A 22,081-nucleotide genomic window follows, 5' to 3' on the forward strand; every position below is an offset into this window, starting at 1 on the left:
GGATTCCCTCCAACAACTTGTCCACCACCGAAGTCAGGCTCATCGGTCTATAGTTCCCTGGCTTGTCTTTACCGCCCTTTTTAAACAGTGGCACCACGTTTGCCAACCTCCAGTCTTCCCGCACCTCACCTGTGACTATCGATGATACAAATATCTCAGCAAGAGGCCCAGCAATCACTTCTCTAGCTGCCCACAAAGTTCTTGGGTACACCTGACCATGTCCTAGGGATTTATCCACTTTTAACCATTTCAAGACATCCAGCACTTCCTCCTCTCTAATCTGGACATTTTGCAACATGTCACCATCTATTTCCCAGTCACAGTCTATATCTTCCATACTGGTTCACTTGGAAAATGTCTCTGGATTTATCAATTCAAAAGTCATAGCCTACAGTAACAGGAAAGTTACTAGTTTTCTTTAGGTTTCAATGGAGTTTTTGCAAAGAGTTGACAGCTTCTGGGCTGGCACAGCTCTTTCTCTCTAACGTTTCAAGCTCCAAGCTGTTGAGACACCCAAGAACCAATGACATAGCTGTTTGCAAGCAAATGATCTTTGTCATCAATAATTGTCACTAGTTCACAGACCAATCAACTTCTTGTTGCCAACAGGAATGACTTCAGTACATACCCTTGGCTCCAGGTCATCTGCGATTTGAATGTCAAGCACTGCTTGTTCAAACAGTTGGCTACAACGCCTGCTTTGGGTATCAGGTTACTTGCTTTAACACCTGCAGCCAGTAAAAACAATTCTTTCTCATTTCAGTCCCCAGTTTATAAACCCACAAAAATAAAACCACATGGTCCTTCCACCACCATCATCTTCCTTGCTGCCAATTGCCAGTCACTGTTTTCCACCACACAACTATTATCATAGTCCCATATGTCATGTTGTTGCTAATGCCATTTAGAGTTATAGGCCCACACTTCAATGGTCCTGGGGGGACTCTGCACAACTTAAAAATGGCGAGCAGATCTGGATGTTCAAATCCAAAATGCATTTCTGACTAATCCTATTTTCGCACCAAGGAGAAAGGGGGCAGTTTACGATCGTCACAGAAGGGAAACCTGAATGCAGCAGGGCCTCTTGAACTTGGAGCTGAGTTCTAACAGACCACATTTTTGGTGTAGCAAAAGCAGGTGTGAGACACACAAACATTTAGAGTAGAAGTAAATGCTCTTGAAGAATGGATAGAGTCTGCAGATATGAAGTGACTTAAATCACCAATCTTTTAAAAATTAAGAGAAAGAATATATTGTTGCGCACAAAGTACAATAAATTATTCAAACTTCAGGAATTTCAGCTTAGTCAAATGATAATTTTTGTAAAGATATGCTGTCAATCTTACTTTCTGATCTGAATGGCTTTTCGAAGATTTCCAGATTCAAATTGTGAATTGAATCTTAATGTTTCTCCATCTTCTGGTACTGGATAGCTAAGTGAGATAAGGATATAAAAATGCATTGAATAAACATATGAGACAACATTATACATGAACATTAGACAGTGGAACTAAAGTTGACTACAGACAGCAAACTCACCTTAGAAAATCAAGATCATATACAATTTTGTCAATAATGTCATTTGCATGGATCAGTCTCTCAATATCTTGGAATATTTTTGCTCTGTGATAGAAAAAATGTTAATTGAACACGTAGCAAATTGCAGTAAAGAACGATGAAACAGATATTATTTTACAAAGTTGCACAGTGCTGACATTAAACTAGCTATTCCATAAACCTAACAAGAGTAAAGCAAGTAAAAGTTTATAAAGAGTATCTGCCAAATCTTTTGAAAAAAATTCACAAATCAAATTTAGCGGTATTATATGGAGTGTAAATATAGCTCTATATTTTAGTGGACTAGAACCCTTTCCTATACTTAATAACTAAACTAGTTGATAATGGCTATCAAAATAAGCTAAATTTATATAACAAAGGCAGTGTAATATAATTTCATGCTATGAACATTATTTATAGTTTTTTTAATGCTCATTCAATGTTGTAACATAATATATTTATTCTAATTATTTTCTGATTTAAATGTTAAGATGGTTTCGTACATTATGAATCATCTTTTAAGGTATTCATAAGGTATTGAAATTTTTTTTTTACACTTTCCATGTTAAAATACATATCAGATAAATACACAAAAATTCAGTAAGATATAATCATACATGCCGCTAATGAAAATATGAATCTGCTTTCCTTACGCTCTCTCATTTTTATCATCAAAAGTTTACAAAATTCAGGCTTGGCATACCAAAGCACAATGTTACCATTCATTATCTTTTGCAAATTTTTCAATTCTGGTGTTGCCTCTATCTTCGATTGAAATTTCTCTTTTTTTTTGTCATGCAATATCACCATCCTACTCACCTTTGTACACCGTAGGGTCTTTCTATAAGATATTCCTTGAATGGAGGTGGAATGTGTCCAAAATAATCAGGATATGCTACTTCATTGTATTCAGGTACAGATTTAGTCTTTTTAACAACTTCAACATAAAGGTCAGAGTCATGAAGTGGTTGCAAAACACCAGGCTCCGGTAATTCAGAAATTCCTGGCTCTTCAGAGCTTATAGAGGACTCATCCTCTGCATCAGTGTCAATACCAGAACAGCACAACTGACCCAGCTGAGAACCAACCTGTTGCCAAGACGGAGGCTGGCCAAATGGTGAAGTAAATAATGACTTTCCACAACCAGAGAGCTGTTGACAAGTTTTGCTACAGGTATCCCCCAGTGTCAAAAGGCTGGGCTTAGTCTCAATTCCGTTCATGTGCCTCGAGTTCCAACACTTAACATCATTAGAAGCATTTTTACAATGCAAGGACATACCATCCAAGCCCTTAGCAATTTCACTGTTCAAACATTGTGTAGTAGTATGGCCATTTTGTTTAGAATACTGCGAGTTTACACTATTTTTACTCTGCTCTTTGTTTTGCAGATCTAAAAGTATCGGTAGCTTATGGTCCTGTGCAACTCTGCGATAAACATTAGGTAGAATCTGCTGGCTTTCCGGTGTATTACTTTCTTTAACAGAAACTTTTATCACTTTGCTGGTTGATAGCATCTCTTCTCCTGCTGTAGGCACAATAATGGGTCCTGGCTGCTGAATATCAGCCCTTGATACACTGGCATGGTTTTTTCCAGAAAGGTTATATGCCTAGAATAAAGGAAGCAGAAATAAACTAAAAATAAATATTGTGGTTATGGCTTGGACAAGTTTATCAATATAAAATTCCAGACCATGCTAGAATAATGTTTGAGGCAATGCGTTCTTCAAACTATTGTAGTTCACTATTTCATTTTATATATAAATGATCAAACTGTTAATAGCTGCGAACCCAGATTTATGACTCGTCTTCATGCCTATCAGTAACGAAAAGCCAGCCTTATGTTTAGAGTTATTAGAGTAGCCAGCTCTAGAAAAGTACTTTGAAAAGTATTTTATTCATTTCAGAGTTCAACCTGGATAAATAATATTATGGAAAATATTTCAATCCGTTTTTTACACTGTTGCAAATTTACTCATTCTCCCTCATGTCTTGAAGACAACAAGTCTTTGCTGGAGTATAGTTGCACTGGTGCTACAGGCATTGCTGCCAAGGACAGGGAAAGGTTTGTTGGAATGAGGAGTGGGCTTGGATGTCACAAAAGTGAATAGATCGTTTCAGGTGACTGATATGGTGGATGATGATCCACTATTGAAAGTGAAGGCTAGTGGGGATAAGGGCAACCTTATACTGGGAGCAGGTTGAAAGTGTGAAAACAGAAATGTGAGAAACATAGAAACAAGAAACACAGAAGACAGGAGAAGTAGGTGATTCAATTATGATTATGACTGCTCATTGATCTCCATATCCTCAGCCTACACCCAACTTCCCTTGAATCCTTTAGACACAAGAGCTATATCTACCTTCTTTTTGAAAACACACAATGTTTCTGTACTAGGGAGGGAATTCCACTTGCTCACCACTCTCTGGGTGAAGTAATTTCTTATCTTATCCTTAAAGATTTATACCTTTTCCTTAAACTATTATCCCTGGTTCTGGACTCTCCCACCATTAGGAGTATCCTTTCTGCATTCAACCTATCTTGTCTTGCTAAAATTTTATACATGATTTGGAGATGCCGGTGTTGGACAGGGGTGTAACAAAGTTAAAAATCACACAACACCAGATTATAGTCCAACAGGTTTAATTGGAAGCATAATAGCTTTCGGAGCGAATTTCTGTGTTACGATCGAGCCCTCCACTATCACCTGATGAAGGAGCATCGCTCCGAAAGCTAGTGTGCTTCCAATTAAACCTGTTGGACTATAACCTGGTGTTGTGTGATTTTTAAAATTTTATAGGTTTTTATGAAAACAACCCCTCATTCTTTTAAACTCTAGTGGAAACAATACCAACCCCTCCAATCTCAGGAGCAGTCTTGTGACATTCTTAAAATAGGATGGTGGTTTCAAACTGTGCTCCTAAGAAGGGAAGGATACATATTGAATGAGGTTACGCTAGAGTGAGGAGATAGTGTTAATCCCAGTGCACAGGTGCTTGGATAAAACCATGAAGAGATTATTTAAAGAAGAGTACATTTAAGCTCAAGAATAGGATAGCTCCAGGCAGGCAGTATCTGCATTTATAATCTAAAAATTAAACTTACAAGTAGCTTAAACCTAATAAGGCATTAGATACAGGGACTCTGGTGTGACAGTATTGAAGAAATGTTATTTTTGGAGGTATTGTACCAGCAATATGTTGTGGGTAGTGCACAAAAGCTGTTGTTTTCTTTAAATTTATAAAGGAGTGTTTTGAGTTTAATGGGATAATATTTTAATATATGTTTAAAAACCTATCAATTTGTAATATAAGTAAATAGGTTGATTTAGTTTATTTTAATTTCTTTTGTTGATAAACTTCCATTAATCAGTTAAAGCAAAATTTGCAGCATGTGTGCTAATGTTTCAGTGACTGATCACTTCATTAAAACCAAAATATATCAAAATATGATTGATCAAACCAGGTTCCTATCTGGGATCAGACATTTCTGGTAATAACATCAGCTGAAGTCATAGCAATACTTTTAAACAAGATATTTTTGTTCTTCCAGATCTTTGAGATAGTGAAGTAGAAGAAGAAATAACAGATTTAAAAGCAAAAGAAGGATAAACAAAGAGGTACTCCCTCTGGCATGGACCTTAAGTAAGTATTAGTAAAGTCAAACACTTGGCTTCACATCTGTAATGATTCCATTAAAACAAGTTAGTAAGTAGACCATGTAGAAACCTGAACCTCTTCATGTTATATTCAGCAGCCTTCTGAAATGCCCCAAAATTTTGTTGGCCACAAACAATTTAAAATAAGAGTTTTGGTCTTATTATCTGAGAAAACATGCACTGGCTATGGAGGGGAATGCCACAAAGATTTACCAAACTGATTCCTGGGAATGGTATTTCTGATGAAAGGGTAATTGCAGAAATTGTATTACTGATGACCGGGGAGTGCAGACCTGGAGTGACTAAGGATACAGGATAAGCCATTTAGGACTGAGGTGAGGAGAAATTTCTTTATCCACAGAGTGGTGAGCCTTCTGTAGCAGAGAGCCTCGGCAATAGAAAGTAGTATGAGGCCAAAGCATTGAATGTTTTCAAGAAGGACTTAGATATACAGAGGGTATGGGGAGAAAGCAGAAATAGGGTACTGAGTTGGATGATCATATATGATCACATTGAATTATCGAGCAGGCTCAAAGGCTGAATGGCCTACTCTTATTTGATTTGTTACTGTACTTAATAACTACAGGTCCCAATTAGTGCTTTTTATGTATCCACGTTGGAAAGATCATGCAGCAGGACAAAGGAAGGGCTTATGCCCGAAACGTCGATTCTCCTGTACCTTGGATGCTGCCTGACCTGCTGCGCTTTTCCAGCAACACATTTTCAGCTCATGCACCAGGACAGGCCAGGGCAGGGCAAAAAAGACAAAGGGAATACACAATCAATGGTAGGACTCTGAGAAGCACCGAATATCATAGGGTCCTTGGTACGCTTTACGCTGGCCTCTTAAGGTATCAGAGCAGGTGAATAAAGTGGTTAAGAAGGCAAATGGTATACTTGCCTTTATTAGTCGAGGCACAGAGTTTAAGAGCAGGAACTGTACAAAATGTTGGTTAGGCCACCGCTATATTATTGCGTGCAGTTCTGGATTTCATATTATCAAAGGGCTGTGACAGCACTAGAGAGGATATAGAAGAGATTTACCAGGATGTTGCTTTTGCTGGAGAGTTTCAATTATGAAGAGAGATTGGACAGACTGCAGTTGTTTTCCTTAAAAGCGACAATTGAAAGGAGACACCATTGAAATGTATTAAATTATGAGGTGTATAGATAGGGTAGACAAGAAGAAACATTGGAGGGATCATGCCCAGGTAGCATAAATTTAAGCTAAGGGGCAGAAAGTTTAGAGGAGATGCAAGGAAAAATGTTTTAATTCAGAGGACGGTGGGAATCTTATAATTACTGCCTGTAAGTATTTTGATGTGTGTGTAGAATGCCAAGGTGTATAAGGTTATGGCCAACAGGGATTAGAATAGTTCAATGGCGGTTTTTAAATAGGCAGATGCAAGGGGCCAAAAAGCTTTTTTGTGCTGTAGATCTCTATGACTCTACAGTATTATTTTACTGCATTCAGTCAGTTCTGCTATAATGCCCATTCCGTCAACGCAAAGTGGCTATAATGCAATTGAAGAATTTAGACCATTATTTGTAGAATGCAAACTTTCCTTAGATGTATTGGTTATAATGTGATTCTAGTCCTATTGGTTTAAATGGTTAAATGATTTTTTATAACACGGATTGCACAGGAACGGAACTATTGTTTCAAATCAGAACAGACCGTATATAATTTTTTTTGAGTTATTTTCATTGAATTAGTTCATCCCAAATCTCTCTGCATGGTTGTTATAGCCAGACTTGCTCAGAGTTAAAGCTATTATTTCATACTTATCTGATCATCGTTTCTAATTTTGGTTTCAGAACTAAAGTCTTGTGTCCATGTTTAGATGAAAGCTACAACAAATTGAAACTGATGACTAGAGAGTGATATAGTAGCTGACTCCTTCCAACATCTTTGGATGAGTGGGTGCAAGCTCATAAGACAGTACTACCCAGATTTGATTCGCTATCTTTTGCGGACAAGATGAGCAATTTTCTACATTATCCAGTAGATGCTAATATTCCAGTGCAACACAGCAGGTAGCCAGGAATTGTGCTATAGTTTTGGAGCACAGAGCTTTACCACACATCTGGGATGGCATCAGGGTCTGTGATCTTAATTATGTTCAAGGATTTAGAGATAGGGGAGACCGGCAAGTCAATTGTTGTCAATTTTTAGCGGTTTCTTTTCTCTATTGAGGTCTTTTCATTGCCACTCCTAAGCTACAAATCTCATTCATGAGACAGACACAATGAAAATGTGCCATATTCAGCAAACGGTAGATGGCAGACCTGGTAGCAAATTTAGTCAGTTTCCATTATGTTGCTAGCAACAAAGAGAGAAATATGCATCAGGAGCCAGCAATACAATTGGTCACTGATATTAATATGAAGTTACTTTTTATATGCCTGACTCAGGCACTCAAAAACTCTTGAAATGTGTGTCTCTCAATAGCTGAAAAAGCAAATTGGGCATTGTTTGTTAGAAACAACTCAAGAAACCTGTCAAAATGGACTATTTTGACTTTAGTTTTCAGATATGTTTGGCAGCTTTACTGTCAGTTTATGCCATCTGTGTGAAACCAAAGTTTCAAGACGTGCAAGGATGGTGTAGATCTCACACAGTGTATAATAAAGGAATTCAAAATGCTGCATAGCAGCTTGAGTTGAAAAATGTGGCGCTGGAAAAGCACAGCAGGCAGCATCCGAGGAGCAATAGAGTTGAACTGGATCTGGGATGAGGTGGGGGGAGGGGAGATTTGGAAACTAGTGAAGTCGATGTTGAAGCTGTGTGGTCGAACGGTCCCAAAGCGGAAGATGAGGTGTTCTTCCTCCATTTGTCAGGTGGCTTAGATTTGGTGTTGGAGGCGGTCCAGGACTTGCCTGTCCTTGGGGGAGTGGGAGAAGGAGTTGATGTGGTCGGCCACAGGGGAATGGGGTTTTGAGTGTGTGTGTCCCAGAGATGTTCCTAAAATGCTCGGCGAATTGGCACCCTATCTCCCTGATGTACAGGAGACCATATCGAGAGCAACGGACGCAGTATGAGGTGGATAGATATGCAGAAAAACCTCTGCTGGATGTGAAAAGATCCTATGGGGCCTTGGCTGGATGTGAGGAGGGGAGGTGTGGCATAGGTTTTACACCACCTGTAGTAGCAAGGGAAGGTGCTGGGTGTGGATGATGGGTTGGTGGGGGGTGTGGGCCTAATGAGGAAGTCACTGAGGGAATGGTCTCTGCCAGGTATATCAATATACATGCCTTCTCAAACATTCTACAGTATTGGAATTATCCCTGTTGACTTTTCATATCGCTCCTTTAGTGTAAAACATAGCACAGCACTATTTTACTGAACAGATTTTACAGATACAGAACTTGGTTTTGACAGCACCAAGGAGAAAGCAAACAAACGCCAAACGATGCAATGCTACACAATTCTGAAGTGCCTCATATGTAAGTGTACAAAGCAGAATGGATTTTTTTTCTTACCTGAAAGTCCTCTGTAAGCTCTGGGAAAAACTGGTTGTATACTTCCAGTTCTTCTATTGGTCGCCCCAATTCATGAACAGGCTTCAACTTGTCAATATCAGTTTCAATATCATCATTCTGAATGAGAGAAAACTTTATTTTAAAATGTTTTATTGTTTATTATCAGAGCTCCAACATGACTGGAAAATATTTTGTCATCAGAATGAAGCAGTTAATTTTATGCTGATTGTCATATTCTTCCCATACGTGTAAATATACATTCTATTTAAGTCTGGAAAATTTTACTGATCGTATTACATTTTTTAAAAACATATTCTGAGTAGTAAAACAAAATGTTTCATAACTTACACACAGCAAGTTTTCAAAGTTTATAAATAGCACTCAAAGCCTGTGATCAGGATCAACAACAGAAAAAAAAATCAAATTCCAGATGAATGCAAGCCATGAATTCACTTTGGAACTTTCCAAACTGCCCCTCAGAATATAAATTAACACAAAAATTTTCTACTATCTTCTAAATAAAGAAAAGGTTGTATTGAATAGTATAGATAATAAATTGGGATATATTGAGATTTTCTTTTTAATAATAAAAAAATTCTGCTTTTACATAATTATCTAGTGAAGCAACAACTTGGATCGGTGGTTAGTGCTGTTGCCTCACTGTGCCAGGGACCCGGGTTTGATTCCACTCTTGGGCAACTGTCTGTGTGGAGTTTCTCTCCTTGTTTGCACGGGTTTCCTTTGACTGCTCTGGTTTCCACCTACACTCCAAAGATGTACAGGTTAGGTGGATTGGCCATGCTAAATTGCCCAGTGTCCAGGGATGTGCAGGATAGGTGGATTGGCCATGGGAAATGTGGAGTTATAGGGATGGTATGGGTCTAGGTGGGATGCTCTTCAGAGAGTCGGGGTGGATTTAATGGGCTTAATGGCCTGCTTCCATGCTGTGGGAGTCTATTATTCTGTGAACCTAGAAACCCTACTTCAGTCTGGACTTAGCCACACAAGAAATGAAAAGGGATAGGAGTGCCCTGTATGCATTGTGGAATATTCAGTGGCCAGGATTGAGAAATTTAAACTAGATATTCTCATAATAGACTTCTGTTAATCAAAGTGCCAAATCAAATTGTTCTGGTGTCCAAGGAATTAATAATTCTGAAAAATGTATACTGCGCTAATAAAGTTTTCAATGGAATCAAGAAGTGAAAATCAGAATCAGGCCTATAAGTTTCAAGGATTAACAGTGACGGTTCAGATAATCAAGAGAGAGTGAGGACTGATGATGCTGGAGATCAGAATCGAAAAGTGTGGTGCTGGAAAATACACAGCAGGTCAGGCAGCATCCAAGGAGCAGGAGAATCAATATTTTGAGCACAAGCCCTTCATCAGTTCTGATAATTAGCAGACTAAGATGGAAGAAAGGTAGAAAATGTATTTACGTAAACAAAGTTACAGGAAATGCGTCAGAGCCAGGAAACTATTTCATGCTTTGGCCTATGAAAAATGCATACCATAGTTCAGGGAGATACATCTATGCCCACATGAAATCATTAGATCAAGTGAACAGGACAGGATATTCACTGTTAACGTGGCAGCAAGAAGCTTATGAAAGTAGTTGCCGATTAGTGTCCCAAAGAGAATGGAGATAGTAACTAGCCTAATAGGAAGGTTAGTGGGAATACCCAGGAAGTAGAAATATATGAGCAGGTTAGGGAAATAGAGAATGCGAAGTCACATTAATGGCTATACTTTACAGAGTGAAACTCACAGAAAATCTGGGATTGGTATAAACAAACAAGTCAGTTGATTTATACAAGAAGATCAAAGCCAGATTTTTTTCTGGGACAAGGACAACTGACACAAGGATACCTTTTGGCTACCTAAATATAGCAAGGATCAAGAGACTGTCATCAATCACAGAAATAGTTGCTCGACATCACTTAATCCTAATGAGAGATCAGCGTAGGACAAGGAGACTGGACTATGCAATATAATAGATAATAGAAGATATTAGGACTGTGCCAAAAATACATCATCGTAAAATTCACAATATTCAGGCAACAGGACTGGTCAATCAAAATGCGGGTGAAAAAGTATTGGATTTAAAGAGCGAAAGGAAAGCTAGTTTTCAGGATATTAGCAGGGAAAGGCAGGGTAGATAAACCATAGTCACCACCGCAGGAGTTACCTGTAAGATGGTTCCAGCTGCAGATTCTATAAAATGTAAGGTTTGAAAAAAAAAGAAACCAAAATATCGCATCACATGGCACGTCATAAATTGATTGGGCGATGAACATTGCTGCTGCTTTGACTGAGGTCAAACAACAATCAGTTTATTAATATTTAATACTTTAAACATTGTTAACAAGTGGGGAGTTGTTCAATTTCATACATCTATATGTAAGATTTATAAAGTATAAGTAGGGTTATTCACAAGGTTTATTATCATGGACAAAACTTTGCAAGCATTGATAAAGTTTATTACCTGTAGTGAGATTGATTAGCTGCAACAAAGTTATTAGTTAATAAATTTTTTTAAAATTGCAGTGAAGCTGTGCAATATATAAACAGTAGGGTGCTTTCCATGTCCTAGATAAGCAATTGTGTAAGAAATGTCATCAGCTGCAGCAGTTTGAGATCCAGGTTTTAGATCTGGCTCCCACTTGGAGCACTGTGAGCAGATGTGGGCACCACACTCTAGGAATGACATTTTAGCCCTGGAGGGAGTTCCACGCAGGTTTTCAAGATGAAATTTAGACTTAAGAGGTTAAGTTATGAGAAAAGATTAGACAAATTAGCCCTTTATTCTCAAGAATTTAGAGGGTTAAAGAGTTATCTAATCAAGGTTTTTATGATATTAATAGGGAAAGACAGGGTAGGTAAACTATTTCCACTGGTTGAAGATTCTAGTACCAGGGGCATGGTCCAAGAATTAGGGCCAGGTAATTCAGGAGGGATGTAAGAAAGCATTTCTATATGCAAAGAGTCATATAGGTTTCTGACTCTCTTCCTCAAACAGCCATTGATGCTAATTCAATTGTTAAGTTTAAAACTGAGATAGAATGAATTTTATTGAGCAAGGGTATCAATGGAAATGGACCCAAGGCAGGCATTGGAGTTGGCAACAGATCAGCCATGACCTTACTGAATGGTAAAGCAGGTTCGAGAGGCTGAATGGCCTACTTCAGTTCCTATGATCCTACATAGTCATCTTATAGTCCAAAGGTACACAGGGAGGCAAGGAATGGGTGAACACAGGAAGGTAGTGTAGAAAATACTCTGAGTTAATCTCACTTTCTAACCGAAAAGGAGATAAATCCGGATTAAGGTCATGGCTCATTTGGGCAGTGTAGCCAGAGTCAACTTCATGATGCCAAAGGTGGCCTAGAAATACAGTGAGGCACAAAGACTGATAGAACAACAGTTATTGGAGATTTCTTAGTTAGGGGAGCAGATAGATGTTTTTGCAGTCATTGATGTGAACCAAGGATGGTAACTTACTTTTCTGGTGCAAAAATCAAAAAGGTCACCAAGTGGCAGCAGAGAATTCTGGAGAGGGAGGCTGAACAGCAAGAAGTCATGGTCCATACAGTTAGCAAGGGCAGAGGTAGAAAAAAGGATTACATCCTCTGAGTAGTATTTGAGTAGTTAGAAAATTGATTAAAAAGCAGGATGTTAAAAAGTCGTAATTTTCAGATTACTGCCAGGGAAATGGTAGCTGGGTAATACAAAGTCCCTCATGGTAGGCTGGTCTAGAAGATTAAGTCACATGGAATCCATGGTGAGTTGGCAAGTTGGGTATAAAATTGACTTGGTCAGAAAAGACAGAGGGTAGTTGTGGAGAGGTGTTTTTCTGTGACCAAATGGTATTGCACAAGCATCAAAGCTAGGATGTCTGCAGTTTGCAATATATATAAATGATATGGATGAAAATGTTCATGGTTTGATTAGTTAATTTACAAACAATATGGAGGTTGGTGGAGTTGTGGATATCAAGGAAGGTTATCATAGGATACTGCATGATATAGATCAGTTGGAAAGTTTGGGCAGGGAAATGGCAGATAGTGTTTAATCTGGACAAATGTGAGGTGATACATTTTGGGAGGTCAAATGCATGAGGAAAGTATACAATAAATAGCAGGACCCTTAGGAGCATTGATATATGGAGAGATCTTGGGGTCCAAGCACTTGGCATGCTTGCCTTTAACAGTTGGGGCACTGAATATGAAGTTGACAAATCATGTTTAAGGTCACTTTTGTTGAGGCACATTTGCAGTATTATGTGCAGTTCTGGTTACCATACTATAGGAAGGATGTGGAGGCTTTGGAGACGGTGCAAGGCAGGTTTACCTAGATATTGTCTGGATTGGAGTATATTAACTATTAGGACAGGTTAAACAACTTGAGATTGTTTTCACTACAGCATCAGGGGCTGAAGGACGACCTGACAGAAGTATATAAACTTATGAGAAGCATGGATAGGATGGATAATTAAGAGTCTGTTTTCCAGAGTGGAACTGTCAAATGCTAAGGACAAAAGTTTAAAGGAAATGTGCAAGGATATTTTTTTCCCCACAGAAAGTGGTAAGTACCTGGAACATGCTGCCAGGTGAGGTGTAGAAGCATATACATTAGTAAAGTTTAACAGGCATTTAGACAGACACATGGAAAGGCAGGGAATAGAGGAATATGGACCATGTGTAGACAGATAGAGTCATTAGAGATGTACAGCACAGAAACAGACCCTTGATCCAACTCGTTCATGCCGACCAGATATCCCAGATTAATCTCATCCCATTTGCCAACATTTGCCCCATATCCCTCTAAACCCTTCCAGATATTGTAATTGTACCAGCCTCCACCACGTCCTCTGGCAGCTCATTCCATATACATGACCTCTGCATGAAAACATTGCCCCTTAGGTCCTTCTTAAAATTTTCCCCTCTTACCCTAAACCTATGCCCTCTAGTTCTGGACTCCTCCACCTCAGGGAAAAGACCTTGTCTATTCACCCTATCCATGCCCCTCATGATTTTATAAACCTCTATAAGGTCACCCCTCAGCCTCCAACTCACCACAGAAAACAGCCCCAGCCTATTCAGCCTCTCCCTATAGCTCAAACTCTTCAAACCTGAGCAACATCCTTGTACATCTTTTCTGAACATCACAACAGTAGCTAACCATTGGTTACGAAGAGCCTTGGAATGTTCTGAGGTTGTGAAAGAGGTGACAAAAATGCAAGTATTTTTTTTGACCCCGCATTAAATAGCCAGAGATACATGAAGCTGAAAAAAGTCTCTCTCCAACTTATACCACGCCTGAGGTCTGCACGCTCTCTCAAGTCCAGAATGATTACTGAAGATTACTCATAAAACCTCATACTAGTTCATAGGAAAGGCAACACTTCCATTTGTATAGCGGCTGCAGAAATCCTGACTCAAAGTACAGCACGTTCCCACTGGCAACAACGAGATGAATGAGCAACTATCTCTTTTGGTAATGTTGGTTGAAGGATCAATACTGGCTCTGAGACACTGTTGGAGGATCAGCGCTGAGGGAGCGAGCGCTGTCAGAGGGTCAGCGCTGAGGGAGCGCTGCACTGTTGGCTGGATTAGTGCTGATGGAGAGCTGCACTGTTGAGGGTCAATGCTGAGGGAACAAGCACTGTCTGAGAGACGTTAGTAGGGGATGCCATATTGTCGGAAGGTCAGCATCGTGGGAGTGCTACCCTGTTGGTGAGTCGGCACTGAGGGAACACTACTCCTTCTCAGCATCAGTTCTGAAGGACTGCTGCACTGTTGGAATTGCCTTCTTAATGATGAGGCATGAAATAAAGATTCACTTGCCCTCTCAGGTGAATATTCAAGATTCCATGGCACTATTTGGAAAAAGAGCTGGGAAGGGAAGCTCATCCAATGTCCTTGGGATTAGTTTAGAATGGCATCATGGTCAGCACAGACATGGTGGGCCAAAAGATGGTGAAATTTGAGTGCAATTTTTCTTTTATAAAGGTAGCCTAATGGTGACATGTAACCACTGTTGATTGCCATAAAAACCCATTGGTTCACTAATGATCTGGCTTATGTGTGACTTCAGTCCCTATACAAAGTGGTTGACTGTACACTGCCTTCAGAGACTTTTTCTTCACAAAAGAGGGAATAAGGCAGGCATCATAGCTGAAGAGGACGAACACGAAACATTCGATTTGATCAAGATATGGAAACAGGGAATGTTGAGGGAATTACTATCTTTTAAAATGAATAATCAGCACGCCTGGATGAAATGTTCCTCAGACTGTTGAAAGACATTTGGGAAGAAATAGTAGATGCTCTGATCATCATTCTCTTACCCTTACTGGATGCTGATGTAGTGCTGGAGGGTGGGAGGACTGCTAAAATTATTGCTTGCTTCATAAACCGAGCAGGAGATAGAACAATTTCAGGCCACTAGTGTAAACTTTAGTGGTAGGGAAATTATTGGAATCAATTCTGAGAGAGAATAAACAGTCACTTTGAAAGGAAGGGACTCATCAAAGACAGTCACCATGGATCTTGTTCAGTGAAGATTGAGTCTGACTAATATGACATTTTTGAGGTGGAGAAAGTACGGACTGCAGAGTCAGAGTTGAGAAGTGTGACACTGGAAAAACACAGCCGGTCAGGCTGCATCCAATGAGCAGGACAGTTGGGAGTTTCGACATAAGTCCTTCATTGTGAAGGACTTATGCCCGAAACTTCGACTCTCCTGCTCGTTGGATGCTGTCCGACCTGTTGTGCTTTTCCAGTGCCTCACTTTTTGATTTTTGAGGTGGACGCAAGAAGATTGATGAGGGAGTCCGGGTGATGTGGTCTACAAGAATTTTAGCAACGATGAGACTCTACGTGCATGTAGTAAGCTGGATACAAAAAAAATCAGCTCTGTGACATGAAACAAAAGGTAATGGTAGACAGGTCTTTTTTGCAACTGGACGGCAGTTTACTGTGGAGTTCTATGGGTTTTATCCAAGGTCCCCTGCTTTTACCAATAAGAAAGAAAGACTTGGATTCAAGTGTCAGAGGTTTGATTGTGAATTTTGCAGCCAATGCAAAAAGAAATTGGTCTCGTGGTTGATAAAGTGGACAATGTACATCAATAAATTAGTGGGTAGAGAAGTTGTAAATATTAGGGCATGCATTATGGGAGGAGAACAAAGCAAAGAAAATACAATAAATACAAGGATACAGAAATGCGTCCAGGAAGTAAGATACCTCAGCAGGAAAATCTCCCTGAAGTTAGTTGGACTGGTTGATAAGGTGTTTAAGAAGTCATATGGAATGCTACCCTTTAATAGGCAGGGCAGAGAATGTAAGATCAAAAAGGTTATACTGGAACTATATACCACAACTTGAGTACTGCGTGTAGTTGTGGTCATCTCATTGCAAAAATAATATAATTGCACTGGAAGGTACAGATGTTGCAAATGCAAAGCAGAGTCACCACTTACACAGGTTCAAATCCTGCATCGGCTAAGGTCCCATCTTCTGTACCTCGCCCCTCAGCCTAATAACTCTCACATTAAACCACCTGTGGTGTCTCTCTAATGAAAGCCCGATGGTCCTCTGGGACTACGACAAGTCTACCTTACAGATGTTTACAAAGATGTTGCTAAATGTGGAAATTATACCTTTGAACAAATACTGGATAGGTTTGGGTTATTTCCAATGTCTTCATCCAGAGTTTAGGAGGTAACTGAAACTCACTGTTTGAAAAGGTAGCAGAGGAAGAAGCCCTCAATTCATACAAAAATTGAATGGATAAGCACTTGATGTCTTGTAAACTCCAGAGATACAGACCAAGTGCTGGAAAATGGATTAGGCTGGGTGGTTCATGTTTAGCAGACACTGATATGAAGGGCAGAATAGCCTCCTTCACTGTAATAAATGTATCTACATTGTCTAAATATCCCAAGAGAAGCCATTTGCCAGATGTGGGGAGATGGCATGGAAGTGACAATATGTGAAGTCAGCATAGACATGATCAATCACATTGCTTTCTTTTGTGCTGTAATGATTATTCAAAGAGGCAATAGTCACATTAAATTCACTTTCTAAATAGTGACGAAACTTGACAGACTAGGTGCTAATGACAAAATTGGAGGAATCAAAAACATTGTTGATCCAAATGATGGAAATGAATATGGTATAAACCATAAGATGTATGGCATTGAGCAAACCTGGAGGAATAGTCTTTTTGGGAGAAATAATCAGAAAAGTTTGGGAATCATTGTACAGTGTATAGGAAAGCTATGACATTTTTCAAATTTTTTTGACTCTTCATTGGCTCATCTTTTTCAATAATTATTTTATTTCCTGTAGTGTACATTTCTGATGAAAGTTGCATATCAAATAGATTACAACTTCCAATTTATTTCACCACTTTTTTTTCCCATCAAATCTGATACATCTTGAAGGCAATTTTCTTTTTACTTGGTATTGATCTAAAATTCATGTAATTTGGAAACAAAATGAGTCTGGCACCTTCTTGTTTTCATCTTTTTCTTCATCTTCATTTTCATTGTCTGTTTCTATTTCAGTATCATCGGTGTCATCACTTTCATCTACAACATCATCAACTAAAACAAAAGAAGTTTAAAAATGTCTGCAACATCTAAACAACAATGCAGAGGTTTGTTAAGTAAAATTCAATCAAGCACATTGGTTACTTAGAACATGTAATAATCAAAAAGAGCTAAAGTAGTGACTAATAGTTAGTTAGTACACTGCAATTAGCATATCATTCGATAGTTCACTGCAATTAGCCTATCATTTTTTATAAATGTAGGGCTTTTTCCTCATAATTATGACAAATGTACTATCTGTAACCAATAGATTAGAATGGTTGTTTGTCCAATGCACAGTCTAACTAACCTTAGCATATTACTTCTGCTCTATGCCATCCTCTAGTTCTATTTTTCATCAAGGAACTTGCTCGTTTTAGTTGTCAATATAACTAAACGTTTTGTGGTCATTCTCAAATTTACCATTTTAAATCACAAAAAACTTTTAAAACTACATTTCACAATACTATGCACAAAAAATTACATTTGTTGTTACTCAATAGGTTTGTTTTCTGTATTACCTTATTATTATTTTGCTATATATTTGTCGACTGTTAAATGTTAAATGGTTATAAATTAAAATAATTGCTATATTTATTACCCTTTACCAATCAAACAGGTTTGGAGCTTTTATTACTTTTGCAAGGAATCCATACACATTTCCAATAAGTTCAACTAGGAAAAGGATATTCAATTTTATCAACAATACTGTACAAACAAACTATGCTAAATTATCCCAGTCCCTGTGAATCCCAATTTTTTTTTTCTAATCAAGATGGAGTTACTCTAATATACAGAATTGACAGTAAAAATGAATGTCATTAAAAATTATTTTTGAGGATTTCAATCTTCGTTCCAAAAGTGTTAGGAAAGAGCTGCATTTTGAAAGGAGAGCAATTTATTAATAACTAAAGGTACATTACTCCTTGCCTATTAATATACTTGAGAACAAGATACTGAAGATGTACTCAGTCTGGCTTACAAATGACACAGTTGACCCTTAGCACTCTCTAAAGTGGCCTGGAAAACTGTAAAATAAATACTACAAACGCATGGCTCAAAACTTTCTTACATTAGTATAATGACAAGTGCTTCACTGATTGACACTGTTAAAGGTCGTGTTAAGTCTTTCTTCTAAGCAAAGACAGGATAGTCAACTAAATGTGATTTTGCCAACATTATACACATTCCAAGAATAACATCACAAATAGGCATTTGGTAGTACTGAATTTGAGTATTGCTTAAATAAATGCACATTTAGTCAAAGCATCAAGGCAATTTGCAAGGAGTATTGAAGTAAATAGAAATAAAATTCTACTGCTTGAGTGAGTGAGGGTTGATTAGTTGGTAAGTGGATGCTCTTTAATAGAGGTGTTGCCATGGAGAATGCACCAATCAGATGGTAACTGACTATTAACTGCCAAGCTTTGTTTAAATTTTAAACTAGGCAGATGTCATTGATTTCTGAGGGCATTGCCTTGATCAATGAACCACAAAACAGCTGCCATCTAGTTTGTTGAATTATAACAGGCACCATGTTTTTCCTATCTGCAAAGATTAGGGGCCTGTACATGAATATTTGTAGCCTCCAGTAAGTGCAAGTGCACCACACCCATGAGCCTGACTAACAAACTAAATTGGTTGTCAGAGTAATTGCTTGTACACAGGATTATTCAATAAGCGTTTTCTTATGTTTTAAGTTTTACAAACACAGCCTACCTGGGTGCAAGCTGAACCTTGATAACAGCAAGATGAAAAGCTTTAATAAAATGAGTCTTTTCTCAGACAAAGTGTACCCTATCAGTCGCATCCCATGTTTGTCTCTTGAGGAGGTCATTACAGTTTCTCACTGTGGTATGTCGGAACTGGCGATTGATCAGTTGAGCATTGTACTCTGTTCTCATGAGGGCATCCACAGCAAGAAACCGAGAGGGGACCCTTCATTGTCCAGTACTTCCCGGAAGTGGAGAAACTTGGCCATGTTCTTCGCAGCCTGCAACACATTATCGGTGAGGATGACCACCTCACCAAGACCTTCCCTAACCCCCACTTCTTGCCTTTAAACAACCACCAAACCTTAAACAGACCATTGTTCACAGAAAACTACACAGTCTTCAGGACAACATCAATCCACAACACCATACAACTCTGCAAGACATGTCAGAGTGTCGATATGGATAACACCATTACATGTGGGGACACCACCCACCATGTATTTGGCAGGTACTCATGTGATTCAGCCAATGTTGCCTATCTCAAATGCTGCAGGCAAGAATGTCCCAAGGCATGGTCCATTGGCGAGATCAAGCAGACACTACCACAACAGATGAATGGACACTGTACAACAATTGCCAGATGGGGATATTCCCTCCCAGTCAGGAAAGACTTATGCAGTCAGGGACATTCAGCGTCAGATCTTTGGGTAATTGTCCTCCAAGGCGTTCTTTGGGATATGCAACAACACAGAATAGCCGAGCAGAGGCTGATAGTCAAGTTTGTTACCCATGAGGACGGTCTCAACTGGGACCTTGGGTTCATGTCACATTACAGGTGACCCCACTACACTATATACATACATACATACACACACACACACACACACACACAGACCCTCTCTCATACACACACACTCTCTCAGACACACACATACACCCTCCACACTCACACCCACGCACACACTACCAAGCATGCACTCATACAAACACACTGTCTCACGCACACACTCTCTCTTCCCACATGCATGCACGCGCACATGCACACACGCACACACGTGATAAATTTGTATTTGCAGATACATTCTATTTTTGCTCAAAAAGCACCCGATCTGCAGGCAGTCAATGCAGAGGGTCAATCCATATAACATTTTGTAAATTCCTATTTTGGAAATAGAACCAGTTTGACTCAAGATTGGGATACAGACAGACTCTAACCTCACACCTTTAATACACTGTCTGAGCTGAGATGTCACCATTTTTTATATAACTTTAAGTTATTTCGAGAACGTGACTTAAAAAAAAGAGTCCTGGGATTTATATATTAATGAACCAAAACCTGCAACCCATTCTAAAAGATGAAAGACTTAACAGCAATCTGGGTTTGTTCAATACATCATGTTAATTATATGACACTGTGATCTTTTGCCATAAATTCTGCGTATTATGATCCTGCCCACTAGTTACCTGATGTAGGAGCAGCGGTCTGAAAGCTGGTACTTTCAAATAAATTCGTAGGACTATAACCTGGTGTGAGATTTTTAACTCTTTTCTCAGAAAGACACAGTAATTAGCACTGTGCAACTTTCTGGAACTACTGCATCAATAGTAAATAAATAAAGTGTCAAAACATAAAATATGCATATGTAAAAACAAAATTTACAAAAGCATTCATTCCTTAAGTTAATTTTCCACAAATTGATTACTTGTGTAAATCAAACCACAAAACACAAGTACTGTCCATGATAAGTACTCTTACCATAAAAACAAAATACTGTGGATGCTTCAAAGCTGAAGTGAAAGCAGAAGCTGCAAGAAAAACCTAGCTGGTCAGACAGCATCTGTGAAGAAAGAAAGCATTAACATTCGCATCTGAATTATTAACTACTTCCTTCACCACAGATGCAGCCTTATTAATGAATACTTTTTGCATTTTCTATGTAACTGTGTTTTTAAAATTTATTTTCAGATCTCTTGGATTGATTGGGAATTTGAATTCATGACAAATGTTAGAAGTTAAAAATGGGGATAAAGAAAGGGAAGGCATTACATAATAGCAGTTCGGGGACGCATAAAATAACTAATTATCAATCTCACAACGATGATATAGGAAGGGCGGAGCAGACAAACAAAACGGCAGAAAACCCTGTGGTGCTTGTAATACAGCGATAGAAAAGGATTGGGAGACGGATAGAACAAGTATCGGTATAATTTGATATCTTGGTTAAGGAAGATATGATCTAAGAAAGGAAAACAAGTGGAGTTGTGGACAGTGAGGAGGGCTAATAGCAGTTCGGGTACGCATAAAATAACTAATTATCAATCTCACAACGATGATATAGGAAGGGCGGAGCAGACAAACAAAACGGCAGAAAACCCTGTGGTGCTTGTAATACAGCGATAGAAAAGGATTGGGAGACGGATAGAACAAGTATCGGTATAATTTGATATCTTGGTTAAGGAAGATATGATCTAAGAAAGGAAAACAAGTGGAGTTGTGGACAGTGAGGAGGGCTGTTGTCGGCTGCAGAGGGACTTAGATATGATGCAGAGCTGGGCTGAGGAGTGGCAGATGGAGTTCAACCCTGCCAAGTGTGAGGTTGTCCATTTTGGAAGAACAAATAAGAATGCGGAATACAGAGTTAATGGTAGGGTTCTTAGTCAGGTGGAGGAACAGAGGGATCTTGGGGTCTATGTACATAGATCTTTGAAGGTTGCCACTCAGGTGGATAGAGTTTGTAAGAAGGCCTATGGAGTATTATCGTTCATTAGCAGAGGGATTGAATTCAAGAGTCGTGAAGTGATGTGGCAGCTGTACAGGACTTTGGTTAGGCCACAGTTGGAGTACTGTGTGCAGTTCTGGTCGCCTCACTTTAGGAAAGATGTGGAAGCTTTGGAGAGGGTGCAGAGAAGATTTACCAGGATGTTGCCTGGAATGGAGAACAGGTCGTACGAGGATAGGTTGAGAGTGCTAGGCCTTTTCACGTTGGAACGGCGAAGGATGAGGGGTGACTTGACAGAGGTTTATAAGATGATCAGAGGAATAGATAGAGTAAACAGTCAGAAACTTTTTCCCC

General features: G+C 39.0%; 1 protein-coding gene across 8 annotated transcripts in view; it reads right to left on the minus strand.

Annotated features, from left to right (window-relative positions):
- The window catches only part of agtpbp1 (ATP/GTP binding carboxypeptidase 1), a 340,116-nt gene that overhangs the window by 124,751 nt on the left and 193,284 nt on the right, over positions 1-22,081 (minus strand). For all 8 annotated transcript variants that reach the window (XM_043713129.1, XM_043713111.1, XM_043713092.1 and 5 more), the window contains 5 exons: positions 17,213-17,307; positions 8,697-8,813; positions 2,377-3,164; positions 1,540-1,623; positions 1,347-1,433 (listed from right to left, as the gene is read on the minus strand). In XM_043713129.1, the coding sequence (XP_043569064.1) occupies positions 1,347-1,433; positions 1,540-1,623; positions 2,377-3,164; positions 8,697-8,813; positions 17,213-17,307 (1,171 nt within the window). The remainder of the gene's footprint in view (positions 1-1,346; positions 1,434-1,539; positions 1,624-2,376; positions 3,165-8,696; positions 8,814-17,212; positions 17,308-22,081) is intronic.

Source organism: Chiloscyllium plagiosum, chromosome 2 (assembly GCF_004010195.1).
Source record: "Chiloscyllium plagiosum isolate BGI_BamShark_2017 chromosome 2, ASM401019v2, whole genome shotgun sequence".
NCBI classification, from domain to species: domain Eukaryota; kingdom Metazoa; phylum Chordata; class Chondrichthyes; order Orectolobiformes; family Hemiscylliidae; genus Chiloscyllium; species Chiloscyllium plagiosum.